Genomic DNA, 25,005 nt, shown 5'->3' on the forward strand with positions numbered 1-25,005 from the left:
GCAAATCACGAATGTTATGGTAAAAAAAAGAATAGTCTACCTAAACCCTAATTAAGTAATATTAATAAAAATGTATTATCGGTATCCCATAGCCGCATAAGACAGTAGCAAAATATTAGAGGGACAATATAGTATATTTTTAAGGGCTAATAGTAATGAAAAATTAAAACAGATGTGAGATTATTGCCATATATATATATATATATATATATATATATATATATATATATATATATATATATATAAAAGAAGCACTAACAAACAAACAACACTCGTTATCTATAGTGTAGGATCAAAAGATACACGGTTATCAGATGAGATATAAAAATCAATAATCGCATCAATAATCATCGTTCCACCATCAAAACTAAGAAAATTAAAGAACCCGTCGGGGAACATTTCAACTTAATTGGTCACAAATGGGAGGACATGATGGTTTTGGTTATTGATCACAGCCCAGACTGGACAGACGCGGAGAGAAAAAATAAAGAAATTTTTTGGATGCATAGACTGAAGTCATTCCGCCCTGACGGCATGAACAAATTAAGCGACTTCACCAAAATGAACATCAACTAAGCCTCATCCTTTTGGGTACTTGTACAAACTTTCATTCAGGTGGCAGGGGATAGTTTCGAAGGAAAGACCCGGTAAAATTTTTGAAATAAATGGAGAACCGGGGGTTTGGCTGGTTATTTGAGGGGTATAAATTGGTAGAATATTTATTGCATTCATTTTGTGGATAGAGGAGCTCATGTCAATTTCATTGAGATATGACACTTTAATACTGGTAGCACTTTTCATCAGATATGGAATGAAAATGCGAAACTGTGGCCAAAATTTTCACGTTCGGTTTTGTGCTTGAAAAGTAGGGTGGCTTCAGAACACGAAATGTCACTCGAAAAGAAGGTGATTGATCCCCCATCAATTGATGATTATTTGCATGGGTAAACATTAAGCTACCAATCCTATGGTAGTTTATGGCAGTTGCGCAGGACAGGAGTGTGGTTCTGGACCCGTGAAAATGTGAAAAAAGGGCAATTTTCATAAAATGTTGAGACCGTCCCTGGCTATCTTTATAGTGCTATATGTAAGTTGTACTTGTTTTATTCTGAAATGTTTAAAAATTCTCAAGAGTCGGGACCATGTGTCCCCTGTATGCAAACCAATTTTAGCAAATTTAAAAACCCACTGAAAAATTAAATCTCATATATGAGCACTATCTGCCTCACATTTCCTCGACCAAAAAAACTATCCCCTGCTACCTCATGTAATTTATTCAACTTATTAGCTCGTTTCTTGGTTTTGTTATTTTTTAACGAGGCCGAGTACAGAACGAGTACGCACGCTTTCGCGCAGCGTTTCATGTGTATTGTGATGTCATCGTTTTGCTTTGTTGTGATATTTTCAACTGCAGATATTCAGCGAAATTTGTTGAAAATAGCTCGCTTGATGCGTAAATTTGATATCATTTTGTGGAATAAACATAAATGTCTCGAAGTATAAGCTATATATGGGCTGGGGTCGAAAACGTGAAGAGGGTTCAGCAAGCCTAGCCCTCTGTCAGGTTTTTTTTATAACCCGCCTAAATATTTAGCTTAATTCATATATTTCATAACAGTAACCATGTATTTAATATTAGTGACCCTAAATATGTGATGTTCTATATTTATTTGTTATATTCAGTAGTATATTCTTACTATATAACTTTATATAGACGAATAGTCAATAATTGTAATTCCGTATATCAGGTTTTTTCCGCGTCATGTTTTTTCCGCGAATCAGAGCCTAGAAGGGTATATCCCTCTAACTATTTTTAGAATCGGTAGGACAACAAAGAAGTGCCTTTAAGCAAAATAGTCCCTATACTTGCAGACTGTATATACATTTATTTGGACATTTTAAATCAGAATGTTTGACACATGTCAGAAAAGAGGATTTGCAATTTTTAAAACAAGTGTCAAAATTGAATTATCATTTGAAGAAAAGAATTGAAATTGTTTGATGTACACCCTTTCCAAAACTGAGAAATTCCCTACTTTTACTTTCATTTTCAGAGTTTTTCAATACAGACGCATTTTGCCGGAAAACGAATCTGACTTCAAACCACGAAATTTTAACAGGAAAGAGACAATTTGATGAGCTTTCATTCAAGAGGTCCCTCGTTGCTGAACGAAAATTAGGGCCGGAGCTATGAACCATAACGTTAACATTACCGCCTATGGAAAATGCATTAGTGGACTATACCCATATTGAGCTCCATGCTGGTAAGGCATATTTCTTGTTTATTTGCAATTATTATGATAAACGTGCATTTTTCTTTTGTACATTTTCTCATTTATGTGAATAAACTAAATTTCCAAGAAGTTCAACAAGTTTAATCATTTTAATAGCATATTTTCCAAGAAAATATCCATCACCCCCCCCCCCCCTGGGATTTTCAAAAAAAACAATTAAATTAAAGAATTTGTGATTTTAACTTGAATGTAATTTATATTGAGTTTTTACATTTAAAAAAATGAAAATGTAGGCGTGTTTCTAATTATATATGAGTAAAGAAGACATTTTTATAAATTTTGAGACCAAATATCACTTCGGGTTTTTAGTGCGATCATTTCAAGCGAGCAAAAGTGAAAGTAGAAAAGCAGAAAGTTTCCGGTGAGGAAAAATACTTCATTCTAGCAGTGTCCAGCTATCTAAGATTAGTTTGCATTGTAAGGGAATTGTATTAGTGTCCGGTAGGTTCCAATTGTATATTTATGATGATAGATTTGCATTAAATTGGAGTAAATTAATTTGTCATGCATGTGACATGACTATATGTACCGAGGATGTAGGTATGCACTCTTTAACCTGTAGAAGCCTACCATGTTGGTTAGTACTTTAAAATCCACAAAATCTATCTTTGTTTATCATAATCAAAATTGAATGAAATTATCAGTAATCATTTTAAGTAGATATTTACTAATATTTATTTATTCATACTATTGAAAAAATAGATCAATATGTTGGGGTGGGGGTTGATATTGAATGTTATTGGGGGGGAGGTGTTGGTCTTTAGGCTGTATAGATGTGTTGTGCATGAAGATGTAGTTATTGTTGCCTATCTGTTCTCTCTTTCTGTATCTTTCCCCCTCTCTCTAATTCTCTCTGTCTCTCTCTCTCTGTCTGTCTCTGTCTGTCTGTCTCTCTCTGTCTCTCTTTCTCTCTCTCTCTCTCTCTCTCTCTCTCTCTCTCTCTCTCTCTCTCTCTCTCTCTCTCTCTCTCAACATATGGCTGCTTTTGATATGGAATTGCACATGTTTGGAATAGTGTTGGATAATGTAGAATTAATTAATTCAAAACATTTCATTTTAGATAACATGTAAATTGAAATGGAAGTCTTCTTCAAAGAATAAAAACACAACAATAAGCCACACTTGATGTAAGTAAAATTTATTTTTGTAACTTCACTCGTCCAAGTTTAAAAGAAGGAACCTATCAAAACTATATACCCTGCATGACCAGTATTTTACATGCAGATAATTTAGAATATTATAGATACTGGGAAACTTTACATTGATTATACATATTTCACAGTCTTTGTGGGTATTTCTTGTTCTTCTGGATTTTGAACTTTAGTTAAATGTAGACTCTCTTCCACAGGATTTGTCTTTTGATAATTTTTGTTAAATTTGTTACCATGGTAACAATATACAAGAGTAAAAGAAAAAATCCTTATTAGCAAGTTTCTTTTCCCTATGACATATATTTAATGAGTTAAGTCATGGTGCATTTGTTCCGAAATTAGGCTTAAATAAAAGTTCAGCAAATATTACAATTATATGAGTAACAAGTGAAAAGCTGTCAATGTGACAGCAAATCGGGTTTTCTTTTATGTAAACTGTATCCATAATCCATGTCAACCCTTATCCAGTGAAATTGAGTACCCTACATGTATACGCAACATTTTGCCAAAAAATGACTAAGTTCAAAAGCTGGTATTTTTTTTCATAAATTATCGGAAATCAAAATCCTAGCAATATGCACACCTCTGATATATGTACAATTGATCTGCAAAAGAACAACTTCCTATCTTGAGAACTGTAGGAGGAGTTATCCGTACAATGAGGGTACCCTATATGCAATATTTTGCCAAAAAATGAATAAGTTCAAAAGCTGGTATTTTGTCGATAAATTATCAGAAATCAAAATCCGAGCAATATGCACACCTCTGATATATGTACAATTGATCTGCAAAAGAACAACTTCCTATCTTGAGAACTGTAGGAGGAGTTATCCGTACAATGAGGGTACCCTATATGCAATTTTTTGCCAAAAAATGACTAAGTTCAAAAGCTGGTATTTTTTCGATAAATTATCAGAAATCAAAATCCTAGCAATATGCACACCTCTGATATATGTACAATTGATCTGCAAAAGAACAACTTTCTATCTTGAGAACTGTAGGAGGAGTTATCCGTACAATGAGGGTACCCTATATGCAATTTTTTGCCAAAAAATGACTAAGTTCAAAAGCTGGTATTTTTTCGATAAATTATCAGAAATCAAAATCCGAGCAATATGCACACCTCTGATATATGTACAATTGATCTGCAAAAGAACAACTTCCTATCTTGAAAACTGTAGGAGGAGTTATCCGTACAATGAGGGTACCCTTTTGGCAGCCGCCCGCCCGCCCGCCCGCCATTTTCACCATTTTAATAACCGGATTTTTCCGTTGGAAAACCCGGTTAAAAACAACTCATCACTATGACGTCATTATGACGTCATAGGTGAGGTAATCTCAAGCTAGCATCAAAATGGAGCAAAAACTGAAATGAGGGCCTCACATTATAGAGTCATATAACTTTATTATTTATAAACCAATACCTACATGTAGTACCTTGATGGATAGGGAAATTCCTATACTTTTCTATTTTACCTTTTTCGTGGTGTTTGAAAACAATTCTTTTTTGTAACTAAAGAAAAACTCATGATTTTTACGACAACAATTTTATAAAATCATACATAATTGAGCTTTTTCATAAGAATATGAACAAAATAAATTTGGTAAAATATTGAATGTTTATGTTTTACATGTATTTTAATCCTTGAGATTTAAGTTTCCTCAATTTATGCAATTTAAAGAGCATCGAGTGCCAATGAGCTATATGTTGTTTAGGTAAATTATGACTGGACAGTTTTTTCAAATTTCATGCATGTGTATCAATGCTGCAAAATCCATAGTTATGTATTGAATTTTTCCAAATTTGGAATCATGGTTCTTTATAGTGTCTAGAGTGAATATATAAGCTAAGAATTGTAAATAACCACAATGACTGTTTTATATTGGGTATATCCCTCTAACTATTTTTAGAATCGGTAGGACAACAAAGAAGTGCCTTTAAGCAAAATAGTCCCTATACTTGCAGACTGTATATACATTTATTTGGACATTTTAAATCAGAATGTTTGACACATGTCAGAAAAGAGGATTTGCAATTTTTAAAACAAGTGTCAAAATTGAATTATCATTTGAAGAAAAGAATTGAAATTGTTTGATGTACACCCTTTCCAAAACTGAGAAATTCCCTACTTTTACTTTCATTTTCAGAGTTTTTCAATACAGACGCATTTTGCCGGAAAACGAATCTGACTTCAAACCACGAAATTTTAACAGGAAAGAGACAATTTGATGAGCTTTCATTCAAGAGGTCCCTCGTTGCTGAACGAAAATTAGGGCCGGAGCTATGAACCATAACGTTAACATTACCGCCTATGGAAAATGCATTAGTGGACTATACCCAGAAGGGTATATAAAATTTACGCGAATCTAATTTTCACTATTTCAAAGTATATATATTTGTAAATATAATTTACGATTGTCTAAACCGGTGAGGAAAGTGGCGAAGAGTATATTAATTGTCGTTCTTTGTAATGGAAAAATTCGGACAATGAATCCATTTACACGTTTTTCTTAATGTGAAGTAATTACCGCCAATTATTTTCGGACGTTTTAATTATCTTGTCAACGGATTATTAAATAAACAACGAGGCATACAAATCTATTATCTGGCGCCTGTCCTCCGACCCGCAATTTGTACCTCTAAGTAAACTATCTGAACACAATTAACTGTACTTTTATTTACCTTTACACTTCATCAGGAAAGAGAGAACTCAATTACAAAAAGGAAACTTTGTATCAAATTTACGCTGATTTATTTTCCGCGATTCGGAAATCGTTGCGAACAAAGCGGAAATTGGATACACGCGGAAAAAACCTGATATACGGTATTAGCTCGTCCGAAAAATATTGACCGGTCAATATTTTTTTAATATTGACCGGCTAGGAAGAATATCTAGAGAATATTCCCTCTATTTCAATTAAATGCTTTTGATTTGTTGATTCGTAAACGATGACGTAAATAACTCTTCGCGACTCCAAAACAAGGGGACGTCATAAGAGACAGTCAGTCAAGGCAAGTAAACAACGGACGCGCAATGCGACGGTTTGCTATCATAACGGATATAAAGATTTGCATATTACTGTGAAGTAAAATCATGTAGAACATCTGTATGTTAATTCTTACGGGCGGTGGAATATCACTAGTGACCGTTTGATGCTGAGGATATTTTGGAAATGAACTTTGCTCAAAATTGAATTCGTGAATTCTTTGTTGAGCTAAGAAAATTACGTCGATCTGTTTTCAATTACTTTCTTAAACTTGGTTTGTTTATTCATATAACAAAACAAATGTTGACTGAGTTTTCGGGCAACATTGATTATATTAGCCCCCTTGGGACGAAAATATTGCCCTCTGCTTCGCGTCGGGCAATATGTCGTCCCTCGTGGACTAATATAATCAATGTTGCCCTCAACCCCAGTCAATATTTGTATATTATTACTTAAATATGTCTGAATGTTTAAATAATACTATAAAGATCACCATTCTCATCTTTGTCAAATAAAAAATTGCCATTATCTGACAAACAGGGAAATTGGGCATACAAAAAACAACTTTGATAAGACCCCTGGAACAAACCAGGAGGTAAGAGGTTTTTTTTATTTGACCATTTGATGCCTTTTAGCAATAACTTTAATATGTATAACAGAAAAAGAAATCCCTAGGGCAGAAGTTTAAAAAAAAATGTAAAAAATGTGCAAAATTGATACATTTCAAGCAAAATCCAATAGGGTCCTATGTTAAAAATTAACATACTTTGAGATGACCCCTTAAACAAACGGTGTGGTAAATGTCTTATTTTTTTATCTTAAAATAATAATCATATTAGTAGAAATTCATGTAAAAAATTTCATTCAAAAATCTAGGGCAGAACAAATTAGACATGGCCTTGTTAAGTTTTTTTATCCATTCTATTTTCTTTTTTTAACTCCCATTAGTTTGTACACTCTTATGTATATTTATGCGGTCTTTTACAGAGACTATCTTCCCTACAAACCTTCACTACGAATTCTCTTACTAGTCCAACTTAATTAACAGCAACCTCCAATTAGCAAACTAATTCGTTCGCGTTATCTTCTAGCACTTCTTCACAGACCGTCCGCTGCGTCAGACGGGATTTTTCTTTCTCGGGCTTGAAATCTTTAATACAAAGATGTAGCTGCCACGTTTCGATCCGGGTTTTTTTAGTCTTTATATATTATTTAGTTTTTAGTTTAGTGCTAGTTTTGTAGATGTTTTTCTTCTTTCATATGTAGTTTTTATTTTGTCGTCCCGAAAATTTGACAATATTTTACTTTATTGTTCGTGTCGTTGGTTATTTTTAGTGCTTATATATATATATATATATATATATATATATATATATATATATATATATATATATATATATATATATATAAAGCACTGAATAGATAGATATATATAGATATATATATATATATATATATATATATATATATATATATATATATATATATATATATATATATATATAAAGCACAGAGAAATTCACTTTTGTTGGAGCTCCACCATCCGCCCCGACCGAGGCTTGAACTCACGACCTCTGGAACCCATTCTCCTAGCAGTGAGCGGCCACCGCGCTCCCCACTCGGCTATCTAGGCAAGACAAAAAAAATCTTGCTTTCGATAACGAACGGAACCTAGCGCGCTGGCCGCGCACTACACAGTCGCTTGAGATACAGGTGGAATACAGTTAAACGACAATCTGAGAGGATCGGAACGATACACATTGCATAGATACAAACATATAGAACAAGCACAAACATTGCAATAACTCTCAAATTGACATGGGGAGCGCGGTGGCCGCTCACTGCTAGGAGAATGGGTTCCAGAGGTCGTGAGTTCAAGCCTCGGTCGGGGCGGATGGTGGAGCTCCAACAAAAGTGAATTTCTCTGTGCTTTATATATATCTTTATCATTCACTATGGGCAGGTATATGTCAATTTGAGAGTTATTGCAATGTTTGTGCTTGTTCTATATATATATATATATATATATATATATATATATATGTATATTTACTTAAATAAATAAAACAGAATGCGACAGTCCAAATTAAATAAATTGTTTACTGTTAGCGCTTTCAGCCATGTCGGCTCTTCAGACAGTTATACACAATTAAAAACGTTGTCTGTAACGTTGTCAATGACGTCGTGTTTTTAAAGTTCATTATGACGTCACAATGTACATCAAGGTAGCGATGGCGTGAACTTTATCAATGCAGTTAGGCTAAGTAACGAACCAATAAGAAGTAGTAAAACGCACGGAAACAAAATTAGAGAAATAAACAGCAAAACAACGGGTACAAACACCCACGTACGGAGAACCGCTATACATCCAGGCCAAACGAAAGGAATACTGACTCTAGACATATGTCATATGCAGAGGCACTTAAAAATGGAATCCCACATTATGTCCGCCGTAGTGATGATTCAAACCGTATGTCAGATCAATATTCTAGACATAACCAAAACGGAGTAAAACACAGCGGTCAACACAACACTGATGTATGGAGATTCGTTTCTAGGGAAAGACGACCACAACATCAAAACAAACCTAGGAGGAACTACAGAAAAGGACCGTATCATAATTCCAGGAACTTTTCCTCGGGAGAGAATTGGACTCAAAGACCTCATTTGGGAAACTCTTCACAAATATCACGACAAAATCCGGGGAGTTCTTTTTTAGGACAACACCGGACACAAAAGAAGCGGAAAAAGCAATAAACAGTCGGGAAAAGATTTATTGCACAATTCCAACAGAGCCTAAAATCATCAACCTTTCGCAAAGAGACTTAAACACTGGTGAAATACAACTTCAGAAGCATGGTTTAAAATTCATACCAACACCAAAGTCTGATAAGGTTGATGTTGTCACGGACACGGAAGAATTTTGTCGAAAATTACGTTCAAAAGAGTTTTTTCAAAATGAAAATAACAATGACATATCTCTAGTTAAAAACAATAAGGGGTTCAAACCACCGTTGAATAGAGATAAACATCTGGAGGATTATATTCCATGTCTTCGCAACACTGCGAACTCCAACGTGACAGGTAAAACTGTTAAGTTTAATATTCCCCACAAACAATTTCAAGCAATGCAAAAATAATAAAAAAACGCCGATAAAGGAGGGGCTATAGTCATAATGGACAGAGAACACTACAAAGAAATGTCACTTTCTCAACTTCAAGATCATAAGTTTTACACAAAAATGGAACAGAATGAATATCGGCTAACCATGCTCAAAATAGAAAAACTTACCAAAAAGTACCAAGACAATCTAACGGATAATGAAATTGAATATCTGACTAAATATGAGGTAAAATCTAGTAATTTTTATGGTTTGCCTAAAATCCATAAATGTAAAAATATCCAAGAAACCGTCAAAAATGTAACTCTACTTACATCAAACTTCCTAGACCAAATGATCTGAAACTGAGGCCTATCAAAGCAGGACCCCCATTTAGCACACAACGGTTAAGCAATATGCTTGATATCATTTTGAAACCGCTATGCACCAAAGTGACAAGTTACGTTCGTGATGATATGGATTTTCTGAACTACATCCCACAAACAGTACCAGGAGACACGATCCTTGTTACATTTGATGTAAGCAGCCTATATACTAATATTCCTCATAATTTAGGATTAGAGGCAATTCAATATTGGTTGGACAAGCATCAAGATGAAATAGATAGTAGATTTTCAAAAGAGTTCATCTTAGACGGACTAAAACTTGTACTAGAAAATAACACTTTCCTCTTTGATGATGAAAATTACCTACAAATGAAAGGTACTGCCATGGGCACAAACGTTGCCCCTACGTATGCCTTACTTGTAATGGGGTACCTTGAAGAAAAACTTTATAGTTTATTGCCGGATATCTTTGATGCCGATTTTACGCTATACATTAAAGAGAACTGGAAAAGATACCTTGATGACTGTTTAATCTTTTGGACCAAAACGGAAGAAGATCTTTTAAAATTTGATTCTATCTTAAATGATCTGCAGGCCTCGATAAAATTTACTATAGACGTCCATCGTGAGAAACTCTCATTCTTTGATATTCTTATTATCAAGGACGGCGAGAATATCATTACCGATTTATTTAGCAAAGAGACATATTCCCATCAATACTTTGATTTTCATTCATGTCATCCGTCTCACACGAAAAGGAATATTCCATACAACATGGCACGGCGTGTATGTACTGTTGTGACCCTTCTCTTCGCCTACAAAGGCTTCAAGAGTTAAAACAACACCTTAGCCGACAGAATTACCCCGTGGAACTTATTAATGACGGAATTAACCGGGCTATGTATACTCCTTTAGCACAACTTAGAAGGACCCGCCTTAAGGAGGAGAAACAGGATGAGAAAATTCCGTTTGTAACTACACATAATCCGTGTAACCATAATATTTTTAAATCAGCAAAACGTTTTTTCCAATATTAGAACAATAAGAAAATATGAAAAAACTGTTAAAACAATCATCTATCATAAACAGCAGAAGACAAGCGCCGAATCTGAGGAAAATTCTCTCCAAAGCAAAGTTCTCGTCTAGCAATACTATTTCCATCAAAAAGTGCGGCGACCCCCGGTGTGGATCATGTGACCTTATTCAGGAGGGAGAAAGAATGATATTGAAAAGCGGCCAAATTTTAAAACCTTATGCCCCAATGAACTACAAATCGTCTAATTTGATATATTGTGCGACTTGTCCAACATGTGGAGAAAATTATATTGGCCAGACTAACCAGCTCAACGCCCAAGTGAGAGTCCAAAAACAACATATAAAGGACGAAACAGTGAGAAACACTCCATTTTCGGAACATTTTGCGAAGTGTGGAAAGGGAACATTTAAAATATTTCCGTTTTACAAAATGTGGACTTCAAATGAAATCGCCCGAACCACAAAAGGGGACTATTTTATTAAAATATTTAACCCGAAACTAAATCGAAAATAAATTTATCATTTATATATATGTATTTTATTATATGTCTATGCATAGCCTAATTGCATTGATAAAGTTCACGCCATCGCTACCTTGATATACATTGTGGCATCATAATGGACTTTAAAAACACGACGTCATTGCCAACGTTACAAACGTTTTTAATTTTGTATAACTGCCTGAAGAGCCGACATGCTGAAAGTGCTAACAGTAAACAATTCATTTAATTTTGACTGTCGCATTCTGTTTTATTTATTCAAGCTTTTTGCTGTACCAAGGCTTTATATATATATATATATATATATATATATATATATATATATATATATATATATATATATATATATATATATATATATATATATACATCCATCGTTTCCTGCATCAAAGCAGATCTTTCAAATACGTTATCAGCCACATGTCGTGTTGTCAATGTCTATTTAACAATTTTTGGTGAAGCACGCAGCTGTCTCATGTTAGATTTCTGATGATCATGGATGTTTATTTCTCTCAAATCATATTAATTGTTCATGATGTACCAAACAATAATATTTACAAATGTACAAATGCAAGGTCAGTTTTAGGAAAAGGACAGGAATTAAATAGATCGAGCTAATATTTTTTTTAACAAAGATGTATAGCGCACTTAATGAACGATTTGGCCTCAAATGTAGCCTTTTGCAAACATAAGACATTTTCAATATTAAACAATATTTAGTTTAAATATATTCAAAGAAACGCAAATTACACAATCACTATGCTCTAAGACTCTTAATTATCTTACACAACATCATTAAAATATTCAGGTTTTCTTGGGGAAAGAAAGGAAAGTAGTATACGATAAAAAAAATTGATATTTGACTATTTGAACCACTCTAAACCAAAGACATCCGATAAAAATTATGTTCTACAGGTATTGTAGTACACGTTTACTTTGAATTAGTTTTGGTTTAACGTGGTCTTCGTACTGAAAATTAGACAACTATTTCAATTAGTGTATTTTCTAATACAATCATGTATATAGCCATAAATATTGAAAATGCATCTGCCGAAAATGTTAGATGCGTGGCCTAGTGGTAACGCGGAGGTCTTTTTGATGCTGTGGTCGCTGGATCGAATCCATTAAGTAGTAATTTTTTTTTTCACTTAGATTGAAACATGAACAGATTAGAGAGGTTAAGTTACATGTATCTAATATTCTGTGATTTTTTTTAAAAAGTCATCTTGTTTAATTTAGTCTGGGTATGAGCACACCCAGTATATATTACATATTCTCTATTTACACTTAGATCCATTGCATTTTGCTTGAAATTATCACGGTTCAGAATATCAAACACTGTTATACACAGAGTTTCCAGAATTTATTGCAAATCAGTTGTTACAGACACCATTATAACATCAGTACAGTGTATCCAGGTTTTGAAAATCATATTGCGACAGCTTGGTACCTGAAGCTATTTTTAGTAACAGGTACTTTCCTTCCAAACACAGGTGTAGGCGAAATAATGGGAAAAGGCGCTATACCTCTTTGGGCAATTTTTGAAAATATCTATGGTATTCATATGATTCCCAAATTCAAAGTGTTGAAATTTAATCGAGTATTTTTCTAGACTTCAATTAATTTATTGCGGAATAAAGAAAAGCGGAAGACAAAATAGTCAAGTTTTACTGATATGTAAAATCAAAGGCATTTTCCAACCATAGGAAATAGAAGAGTATATTCAAGCTCGTAGCATCGTTATTTAATCAGCAGCTTCATCCAAACCATCATGACAAACAATTGAAGAGGGATTTCTCAAAATCATAAAAGAATCCTAATAGATTTTTCTTAATTTAATTCAATTTAAACCAATTCATTTAGAATTCCTTATTTCCAGTTTCATTTATTACATGCCCCGACAAAAGTGGAGGAGAGAATCCATGATATTTCCTATTTTTATGTGTTAAGTGAAGAAAGGTGTCTGCTTTAAAAAAGATACGGTGGACCAACGCAAACGCTTAGATCTTGATCCGATGGTTTGAATGGAATCATTTATCAGCAGAGATCCGTGGGAGGTGGGTCAAATGAATATTTTGACATTTGGTTAGTTACAAATACATATATGTATATGATACATATGATATATGTATATGATTTATTTATCATTTAAAGATGAATATTTACATTCTACTGTGTTTTCCATTAAATTATATGATCTTACAATGCCTCTAAATGCAACAAGTATTCAATGGTCAAATTGACGAGTTTTATTATGACGTCACAAACGTTGAACGCTGTAAACTGCAACGTCACAAGCGAAAATCAAAGTTCACGTTTGTGGCTGTAACTGTGGCTCTTCCATTAATATTAACTTACCCTTAGGATAAGATAGGAATTTTAAGGTTTTAAGGTATGAATCACATTTGCAGACAAGGCCAGAAGTTAAAATATGTAAATATAAGCATTAAATCATGATTTTTTGAAGTATACACTCTCATAACTACAGTAGACAATATGTAACAGCTTGTTGAGAAGACCCCCCCCCCCCCCATCTCACCAACTTTCAAATATGAATAAAAGACCATGTAGAAAGATATGCTGCTATCCAAAATCAAAAGCTGCGCAATTTTGAAAAATTGTGGCTTACATGGAAAAACATTTTAGATTAGTTTATGATATTATGATTATTACTATTCGTATTATTATTTGTTATTTATTTTTTGGTTTTTTATTTTTTTTGGTTTTTTCTCTTTTTTTGGAAGCAAAGTAACCATTTACCACTAATATTGAAAAATGTATGTAATTATACTTGTGTGTGAGTGAGTATGCATGTGTATAAAATTTATAAAAACTGAATTTAATAATGTCAACATTAGTACTAGTATGTATGGAACAAAAACAATAAATTATAAAAAAAACAAAAAAAAAAAAACTTTCAAATATGGCTAATCTATTTTAAAATCAGGACCTCACACGTGCATGGTGAAGAGCCCTTTTGCTTGCAAACTATTGAAAGCAACACGCGGCCTTTTTCAGAAGAAAATTTATTCTTCTTAATGATAGACTATTTAAGAGTCAATTTGCAACATATCCTCACATCTATGCTTGCTGAGAAATGTTCGAACCGCTTTATAACCGATAGGCATACCTGTCTTTATTGTTGTAGAGAAAATGTTCCCCTTTTCTAGAACTTCACGGTAACATTCAATTTATTCATTTACTAATATGGCGAAATATTAAACATTGTAGGCCCTTTCATGGTAACTGCAGTATTGCTCTTTTGTCATGTGATTATTTACCTACTAAAACTTCGGCAAAGTATATCAATTTGTCCTGCAAGAAAGCAGTACCGTAGTTATCGTGAAAGGGTCTATTGTTGTTGTTTTTTTTAGGTCTTTACGATGATTTAGCTACTCGAGAAGTGCATTCTGTATAGCAGGTAAAAATTGCTGTTTTAAAAAATCGCGTTTGTTTTAATTTTGCATCAAATCGCGGGACAATAAAATCGCGGGAAAAAATATTTTTAATACATAAAGTTTAATCCCGATTAAATTTTACATAATACCGATAGTGATAATCTGCACATGGTGCATCAATATTAACTCACAACGAAATAAGGAAATGATTTTTATCTGGGTTTTATTTTAAATATATTCTGTTGAAAAACAGTCATTGCGATATCTAATAAAATATTTTTCGATAAAAATTTCGGTTAATATAACAGTTCCGTTAGGTGTATCTACTTTAAAAATGTAAAGATTGCATCTGTCAGTTGACTTTCACACCTTTTTACGAGACTGGAACTCATGAGTTTCTTGTCTGAGCCTAAAATCACTTTAAAATTTGCATATAGCACTATGCAGACCAAATTAGGCACGCATCACCGCACGTGGCTTTGGTACCCTCAAAATGTCCTGTTTGATTACTGCAGTTCTGTTTTTAAAGTTAATGTAATAGGAAAAATGTTTCGATAAAGAAAGGTTAAGCTAAATTTTCTTGGGTGATTTGATTATTCCATTTAAAGAAGTTCTTTTTAAAGAAACGACTTGACTCGTTAGTGCCTTTTTATATTTTTAAATCCAGCAGTAGAGGGAAACAAACAAAATGAAAGCATGTCACCTAATCAGAAGTCTATTGGTTGATCATGTATTTTTTTTTCTAGCTAGTAATAGTTCATTGGTCGGTTAATAGCATTATTTTCCCTGACAAATTAACTATTATTAAGCGGGGTCAATTATACTGCTATGCCATTAAAATTGCAATATGTTGTGTTGTGTTCTGTGTTTCCAGGATAAGATGAATGATTTACCAGATTTTATTTCTTCATCATTTATATTCAAATAATTATTCACTAGATGTTAAGTAAGCATAATTATATTTCAGATATTATATACACTATTGTATTTTTGAGGGTTTTTAAATCATCGTATTGATCAAAGCAATATTTTTTCTATGATGAAGCCACGAATTGATACAGGCATATCAAGGTGTGTGTTTTCAAGCGAAGAACTTAGTATGGAACCATAGCTGAACTGATTGAAAAAAGAGATATTTAAATTTATAAATAGACGTAGATTTCTATTAACGTTACTCTTATCATTTTACCCTGAAAATATTTATAGTTACATACATAATGACTCAAATCACGTTTTTTTTCACATATGCATAAGAATATTAGTCGGGAGTATGATTCGCCTAGTAAGTGTAAAGTTCATTCATGCCTTGCTATTTCGGAAATCATTAAAATTGTGTTGTATATATTTTACTGCATGTAGCGTATGTTATATTAACAGAGTTGACCAATAGTATTTTATGATGATCATTCCTTTAAAAGGAATACTTGTTACGATCTATATTTAGTCTAATGTAGATTAAATCCAATGTTATATTGACCCATTATGTCACGTGTTTGTGAATATAACATTCTATTTTCTCTATGTAGTTTGATATCATCAAACCGGAGAGCTAGAAGTTAATCAATCATGTAATAAGCCTTATTATGCTATACCATATTAGCAAGAGAATCAAAATATTGGGTGTACAGAAACACGTTTGGGATTTCAAATTACGTACTGGCGTCCCTCTTTCTCATTGTCGTATTTTTTATTAGATAGATTCTTAATATATTGATCATTTTTAACATTGTTGATGATCGGGTATTCGGGTCCGTATACAAACAATATTGTGAGTAAAAAGGTAAATGATTGCATCATGCGAAAGAGACCAAAAAATACAAAAGTTATTGATTAGGAAAAAAAAATTGAAATTTGCCACGGGGTAAATGAATAAAAATTATGAATTACTTGTTGTCAAAGGTCTTCATATGTGGATCTGTATGAGATTCACAATAAGCACCTTTCCAAGAGGATTCCTTCTCCTCAATGTAAACCTGAAATTTGAAGGTTATATTAGTGCTAATAATTGATAATTTATGTTTTAGCAATGATTGTTTGATGAGTAAAAAAGAAAACAATATATTTTGCTCCCAAACATTTTTAATAATGTGCAAAAATTAACCTGAATGTCGGGTAGAATCAGATGTTCAAATATTTTGCTCCCAGTTCCTTGTGTTTCTCCTGTCTCAAAACGAAGGATGATATGTTTGTCAATGTCATATTCGCCATTATCGGTGTTGTAAACTGTTATATTATGAATCATTTTCCATTCGTCACTTGCATACTTTTCAGCTTCGTGCTTCATATAGGGCTTCACTATGGTTTTACACAATCTTTGGTTTGGCTCTTCACAGTCCGCATTTTTTGATGTGTTATGAATCCCCATATAAATCATAAGATTGGACTGTGTATGTTCGTGTTTGCCATTAAAAGAAAAAACGCCATGTCTATCTATAAATGGAATTGTTAGCTGCAACTGTACGTCTGCTTTGTCTCCCCTTGGTATTGATAACGTTGGTGTCAATACCTTTGACAAAATGAATATATTATTCTCATTCCAAAAATAGCATTTTAGAAATTTGATAACAATATGTATATTTATTATCCCTTACTTATTCAAATTCAGCAAATTTTAGAATATCGCTTTAATTGTTGACCTTGCAGTATTAGTAAAAATGAGAATTAGGTCAAAAAAGTAAAACCTTAATTCCTGCATAAAACAGCGAGCTAGAAACTGTTTTGCATGGTAGATCTGCTGCACTTATCTTCGCCCCAACAATGCAATGAATCTAAAAAGAAATCAGATAAAAACTGTTTACTTTTTACAAGTTTACAACTGTAAAAAGTAATTATTCAATCATAATTAGAAAAGACATGACTATTCTGCATTACGTTTGTTGATTATAAAAAGTAAAACGTATTTTTAAATGTAGATTTTTTTCTTGTTTTTCATTAAGGAAAGATCTGTTTCACTTTGCAAAGAATTTGAACAATCCCATCTATAAATCTTCCAAACAGGTAACAGGTAACAAGCCAGAAAGTTGTTTACAAAATGGCGGTTTCATAAAATATAGATACGTTTGATGTTATACACAGATATACATGATTTTTAATGTCAGTTGGTCCGTATATATTTTAAAAGACCTTTGAATCTTTGCTTCGCCGCTCTTTCCTTTATTCAGTAGCTTTTAGAAGTTTGTTTTTTGTCCATCAGAATACTTGGGTATTATTTTGCAGGTTATTAATTCAAAATATCCTTGCCTTCGTTTCTTATAGTGAAATGTTACCCAAATAATGCGGCAGGGTTGAAAACAAGCAATTCATCACTATCTGTATTATAACCCCACCAGTTACAAAAAGTTAGGGTGTAATATTTTTATCCGTCCGTCTGTCACTGTTCTTTTTTTTTCTTTTCATATTGTTCTCACGTTTTACCTCTTATAAGATTCGGGATGTTAAGTTGTGAAAAGGTTTTGGACATTTGTTTTTACCACCAGGGCCCGTCAGACAGAAATTGTTTGTAGAGGTAAGTATTTTTGGGGTTTAAGGAAATTGTTTTGTTTGCTTATGTAAACAAACCTTGGTTCCTTAAAATCCTTTTATATTTTAAACAGTTTCAACAAATATAATATATGACGGGGGTGTCCTGTAAGTGTGATATAAAGATTTGAAATTTTTTGAAATGTTTCATCTCCAATTTAAATATGGTTTATTGTGCTTTGATGTTGGGAAAAAAGGACACAGAAATTTCGTTTCAAATTTGAAGGTTGGTGGTTAGCAGAAATACTTTTTAAACTTCATAATCTATTTTTTTTTGTTTGGGGGGGGGGGGGGTCAGACATCTTCACAACGTCAAGGCTTTGTGATTATGGAACTATACACAAATAAGTCTCTATTTAAAAGGCGGGCTCAAGCCGTCGTATTTCATTGGTTCCAAGTCTCAATTTCGAGCCATTTAGAATGCAGTTCCCATCCATATCAGAAACGATGTAAAAAAGTGTGGCTGCGTACATGATGATCCCAGAAAATTGAAAGTGTTCGATCTTCTTGTCGCATTTGTATGGATATTGACATAAACAAATATCGCTGATTTTCTTTTAAATCGTCCAACGTGTAAGAACAGCTTTTTGAAGTTATAAATACATTACATATCTGTGGAAAACGATTGAAAGTCACCATGCATACGCATATCAAATGTGCTTAGTTCAAATTAATGCGTCCCAGTAATCTATTACATGTAAACATGATATCGCGAGCTTTTAATTTTCAGTGATACAATTAATATTGAATTTTTCGCACATTTTTCATTCGAGATCTGCCATCCATGTGCTCTACCCAAACTACTTTTCAAATGGAGTTATTTCATTGGACAGTTTATTTTTAGAATTATTACGAGAGCGTGAGCCTGACTTTTAAAAAGAGCCTTATGTGAAGGGTTTGTGTGGAGTTCTGTAATCCCAAAGATGACGATTGTCCTTTAAAAAATATAAAACTCAGCTAACAATTATCACAAGTACATGTTCAGATATAAGAGGTATGTATTGCAATGAGATTTTGGATACTCAATTTTCAGCCAATCTGAACTGTTTTGTGTTAATGATAAATAAGGTTCAGAAAATAAAATTTAATTGAAATATGAATAGTAGCTATAAATTAAGTTTATTCTATTAAAACCATGATTATCGAAATCCATCTTAAAATTTCAAAACAGATAAAGCATTCCTTGAAAAAAATTGTGTCATGCAAACGCGCAATAGCGTTTTAGGATTTCGATTAGATGGTACAATTACCTTTTTCTACAAATAAAATTAACCTTTCTGTAAGTAATGCACAAACGCCAAAAAAGTGATAACTTCAAAATAAACAAACACTCTGAGAGAATTGTAAAAGCAATGCACGTTTGTATGACTATCAGAGTGTATTATTTTATGAAAGCTTCGAAGCATACGGCTGTTTCAGAACTATCATAAACAAGAAGTTATGCTTTGTGGCAACCCACTTTGAAAAGAAATACGCACTTTGAAATTTTCTTTGAAAAAAAGTGGGTAATGAAGGTACATCAACATTTTTTAGTATCTACACTCTTAACGCACTTTAAAAAAATATTTCTATATCACAAATTCTGGAACTAAATTTCTAATTTGTTGATAGTATGATGATTTGTAAACACTCGCTAATCTAATTTAACGTTTTTAGAACGGGGATGGGGGTCATAACTTGATGCAAAATAAAAAGCCTTAATTGTTTTGAAATTCAAAAATCATATAACAGAATGTTCCTTTGTGTAAGTGAAGTGTACCCGTGTACTTGTTTATAATGACTTTTTTCCAAATGTTATCTACAATTTGTATTTGCTAATCAAAAACAATAAATAATATACCAAGAAGTATTTTGTATTAAACATCAATTTTAGCAATTTTTGAACTTATCAATTTCATCAGTAATATAAAGCTTTTACGAAAAAAATTTTATTAAAAAAAACAAATTCCTACCATAGAATTTGCCTTTTTTCTCTTTGCAAACATTTGTGTTCCTTTTAACAGAGCCAGGTCTGACGAATTAGACGACACCGTCTGATGTGTGAGAACTTCTGTGTCATCTACGTACCACGTGACATCATAATAAAAGCTTGTATCTTCTATTCGATCAAAGCGGCATACAAGATTAACGTCAGGGTGGTAGATTGTGAATGCTGTATTTTCTGTTTCCCATGTAACCCCATGATACTCTACCATAAGGTTCGAAGGAACATCTGTTACACCTTGAAACGAAGTGTATTATAGTCTATTCATAATTTTAGCTTCTCTAGGCTTTGTGAAATTGGCATTAGAAAAGCAAGTAAATGTTAATCTTTAGATGGCGCACGCAAAATAGAATTGCGGGGGCACATCGCTAATCTGGGTGACATCGGTCATAAATCTATTGAGAACTGCTAACGCAAATCCAAAAATAAAACAACTCTTTATATGTTATATTTAGCCAGTGTTTTTCATTGATTGCTGTGTCAAAGATTAATAATCGAGATAATTTGAATGCGTTAATATATAATAATATTAAAATATGTAGGATTACAGTTCTGAAAAGGAATAATTTTTTGACGATTTATCTTGAGATCCGTTACAAGAAGCGTAGAAGGTAATTGTTTAATTTTTTGTACGGTCTATGCGTTAGGGTGCAATACTGTGGGGAAAAAAGGTCAGACCAATTTTTTTTAAATACTATTTTTGGGAGTTGATTTTAATCAACTCTCCTATGCAGTTAATCTGGCAAACCGAAAGTGAAACAGTGTTTGGATCTAAGCACAAATCATCACCGCTGACAAGACTTAGTTCTTGAAAATAATTTTAAAAAATCAAAGTCATGTATGTTGAAGCATTGTTTTTCAAGGCAACTTATCAATAAACACTTTGAAAATAGTCAGATTTTATATAACAAGAGGCCCATGGGCCAAATCGCTCACCTGAGCAACAATAGCGAACTACATTGACCTAACACACTTTACGGTCAGACGCGACCTATCTTCCATTATTTTCTATTTTTTCCTATTTCCTCAATGTGAAGATTTCCACCAAGTAATTCCATAATTATATTTTCCTGTTATATGATACTTTTTTTATTTAGATATAAAGTGTTCAATTGAAAATATATACAATGACTTTATTTATAAGCATTCAAATGCATTTTGCATGCTATTTTAAGGAAAATTGAATATTTGCGAATTAACAGGTTTAAATGTTAATAAATAAGGAATAATTTATCAAGGAAAATTATATAAAATTGAGGAACGTCTCGTGTGTCCTTAAATAATTAAGAACAGTAAAATTTAATATTTAGCAAAGTTAAGTACCATGATAATTTTCTGACCTAAAACTCAATATTTTATAAAGGGGTAGGGGTGAAAATGTATTGTGATATATTAATTATATAAAACACCAGTATATTATTTCCTACAGTTTTTGCACAGATGTGGACAGTATTAGCTCATTTAAGATAAAAAAAAATCATACATTTCCTAAGACGTATATCAGTTAAAAAATCAGCACCCATTGTAGGCCTACCTTATTGTGTGTAATCATAATTTGAACATTTTGAATCTACACAATTAAAGGATGCCAACATTTTATTTCATTAATATGTTGTCTTAGAGGCCATGCAATGCATATTTATTTTATATGATGAAAATACTGGAAAAGGTAACTACCATTTACCTGCAATATTTCTTGTTTGGTATATTGATATTTAAGAAAAAAAATATCGAACTTAAATTAGTGTAATTTTCATTTTCCACATCTAAGTGAATATTTTTAGTGTGTTTATTTAAGATGCCAAGCTCTATGAATATACCCTGCAGAGAAGATACATTTCATTTTCACAGCTGATATCTCATATGTGAAAGTTAACAAAGATTGACAGACAGAGAATCGCCAGCTAGTCTGGAAGGCAGTACGCAGTGTTAGAACTCTGTGGCAAAAGTTGCTAAGGCTACAGTAAAAAACTTAATTGGTCTTCCCTTAAAGAATTGTTTACCTGATGTAAACATGTGTGACGTTTTATATCCTTACTCACTTGATCGATGAAAACATTTGACTGGAAAATGTTGTCACATGATGTGTTTAAAAGCTATACATGTATAATTTAATGTATTGTCAGGTATACAGGTATCAGTTCTGTACTAAGGCCCATTAATTATTTCATATTCCCTCAAAAACAACAAACGGCTACAAACCAAGAAGATTTTCTGCTGCAATATTTTCTTTAAAATAATGATAACGCACGGATATCCTCATAATTATAATGTGTCAGAACTGTTTAAAAGAAGTTTTTATTTACTCGTTTGAAAAATAACAAAATTGTTGCAGATTTCAAATAATTTATCAAATGAGAAAGGACCCTAGAAAGCAGTTATAGCACATCATCCTTTCGATTTTCTCTACACAAGTATATAATGTTTAGCAAGACAATTCCAATGATCAACAAACATTTCAGCGTCAGTCGTAGAATGATAGGCAACTTTTAAAAACTTATCCAATTTGTTTAATTTCATTTTTTTAATGCATTCATACATTATATAGATAAAATGTTTTGTAATTGAGTTAGCCAGGTGACACAAAATCAGTTTATGCACTGTGTATTTTAGAGAAATTAGTCCTACCCTATGACCCAATTACAACAGTTTTTAGTTTTGAACATAACTGTAAACAAACGGTTTTGCATTAATTTGGCAGATTTATTAAATAATTACAAGTAACCTTCTAATTGTAGTATCAACAAGAAATGTAATGATTATCGATTGTAATTTTCAATGCACGGTATATGTGTTTGCATCTCCCGTATTTTTAACCTCTAAAGATAAGACAGTCGCGGTGATTAATCACAACAGGGTTTAACTGAGACTGTGATAACGTCTTTTCAAATTCATAAACATCTTTTTATTGTCTTTGGATTTAATTTACACGATTATGAACTCGGAATACATGGCTACTTTAAATTCTCTTTCGAAAGAAATTCCGGCGAAGTTACCGATCAAAAATCGATTATTTCAACCAAAGTTGCTCCCTTGTTTGATCCTTGTTGACACAATTAGAAATTAATAAACAATAAAAACAGAGGGAAATGCACTTTAGTACGTTGTTAATGCATCAGATTTTATCATTTTCGCAGGTAAACAATCAACTGCCTATTTACCGAAGTCTACGTTCCAAATACAAGGCGATTGTTTCCCAAGTTAAAAAGCAAAATGAAACGAAAAAATCAAAACAAGCTAAACCACCCTCACAAGTGAAAATGACAACGCGTTCAAATATTTAACCTCAATTTACTTCACAATAATCAGCACCAATGTTATTTCCATGTTTCATAGATTATATTCGCATGTGAACTGTTGCACAACAAACTGCCAGCTTCAAACAAAGAACCTCGTTTTCGAGATGCGGTAGACTGGCGATGCCTGTCATAAGACCAGTCTATCGCAATGAATTGCCAGTCTACGATATATGGAATAACGAGCCATTCTTTATTAGTATTTTCGCAATTATCTCAAATTTGGAACAGAATTCGCCTATAATTTTTGCAATTTATATTTTCCTTTCCCTAAGGATGATTTATGCTAAATTACGTTAAGCTTACCTCACTAGTTCTTGAGAAGAAGATTTTTTAAAATACACCCCCCTTTTTTACAGTTTCGAGGTTTTCTCCGCTTTGAATACAATCTGGCCGTTTATTTTTGCAATTTATATTCACCTCCTTATAAGGATGATTTGTGCCAAATTTTGTTAAATTTGGCCAAGTGGTTTTAGAGAAGAAGATCAAAATGTAAAAAGTTTACAGACGGACAGACAGACAGACGGACGGACGGACAGACAGACGGACGACGGACAACGGGTGATCAACCTTTTCACAAATTAAAGAGATATTTTTCAAAGGATAACTGCTTACCAAGACAGATGATAAATACAAATTTATTAGTATTTTCGCAATTATCTCAAATTTGGAACAGAATTCGCCTATAATTTTTGCAATTTATATTTTCCTTTCCCTAAGGATGATTTATGCTAAATTACGCTAAGATTAACTAAGTAGTTCTTGAGAAGAAGATTTTTTAAAATGCACCCCCTTTTTTTTACAATTTCGAGGTTTTCTCCGCTTTGAATACAATCTGGCCTTTTATTTTTGCAATTTATATTCACCTTCTTATAAGGATGGTTTGTGCCAAATTTGGTTAAATTTGACCAAGTGGTTTTAGAGAAGAAGATCAAAATGTAAAACGTTTACAGACGGACAGACAGACGGACGGACAGACGGACGGACGGACGGACGGACAGACGGACAACGGGTGATCAGAAAAGCTCACTTGAGCTTTCAGCTCAGGTGAGCTAATAAAACAACAATATACCAACAACTAAAATATGTTTATAGTCTCATGAATTCATAATATAGCCTCGTTCAGCCAAACGCTCGGCTGTCTCCGTAAATCTCCGAGAAGCTGAAAGGCTCTCTTGCTTGTCGGAGATTAACGGAGACAGACGAGCGTGGTTGAACGAGACTAGAGTTCGATATCAATAGTGCTTGGATCCATAAAATTTTTCGAATTGCCCTCGATTACTTATACATAGTTTGAAATTTATCTTTAAATATTACACAACATGATTCATATGGGGTTTGTCGAAATTCTTTTCGGAAAAGTCTAAAATTCATATGATAAAAAAGTGCGAA

The 25,005-nt window shown here is 32.9% G+C and overlaps 1 protein-coding gene and 1 long non-coding RNA gene across 2 annotated transcripts in view; one reads left to right on the forward strand and one right to left on the reverse strand.

Moving 5' to 3' along the window:
• LOC128172047 (uncharacterized) overlaps positions 1-25,005 on the reverse strand; it is a 114,800-nt gene that overhangs the window by 69,720 nt on the left and 20,075 nt on the right. The window contains exons 4-7 of the mRNA XM_052837818.1: positions 20,286-20,554; positions 17,496-17,582; positions 16,916-17,320; positions 16,702-16,787 (exon numbers count right to left, since the gene is read on the reverse strand). Coding sequence (XP_052693778.1) covers positions 16,702-16,787; positions 16,916-17,320; positions 17,496-17,582; positions 20,286-20,554 — 847 coding nt within the window. The remainder of the gene's footprint in view (positions 1-16,701; positions 16,788-16,915; positions 17,321-17,495; positions 17,583-20,285; positions 20,555-25,005) is intronic.
• LOC128170985 (uncharacterized) lies at positions 1,880-5,789 on the forward strand. The gene is made up of 3 exons (XR_008241970.1): positions 1,880-2,264; positions 3,355-3,421; positions 5,594-5,789. It is a non-coding gene; the product is annotated as an uncharacterized LOC128170985 (long non-coding RNA).

This window comes from Crassostrea angulata, chromosome 2, assembly GCF_025612915.1.
Source record: "Crassostrea angulata isolate pt1a10 chromosome 2, ASM2561291v2, whole genome shotgun sequence".
Taxonomy (NCBI): Eukaryota; Metazoa; Mollusca; class Bivalvia; order Ostreida; family Ostreidae; genus Magallana; species Magallana angulata.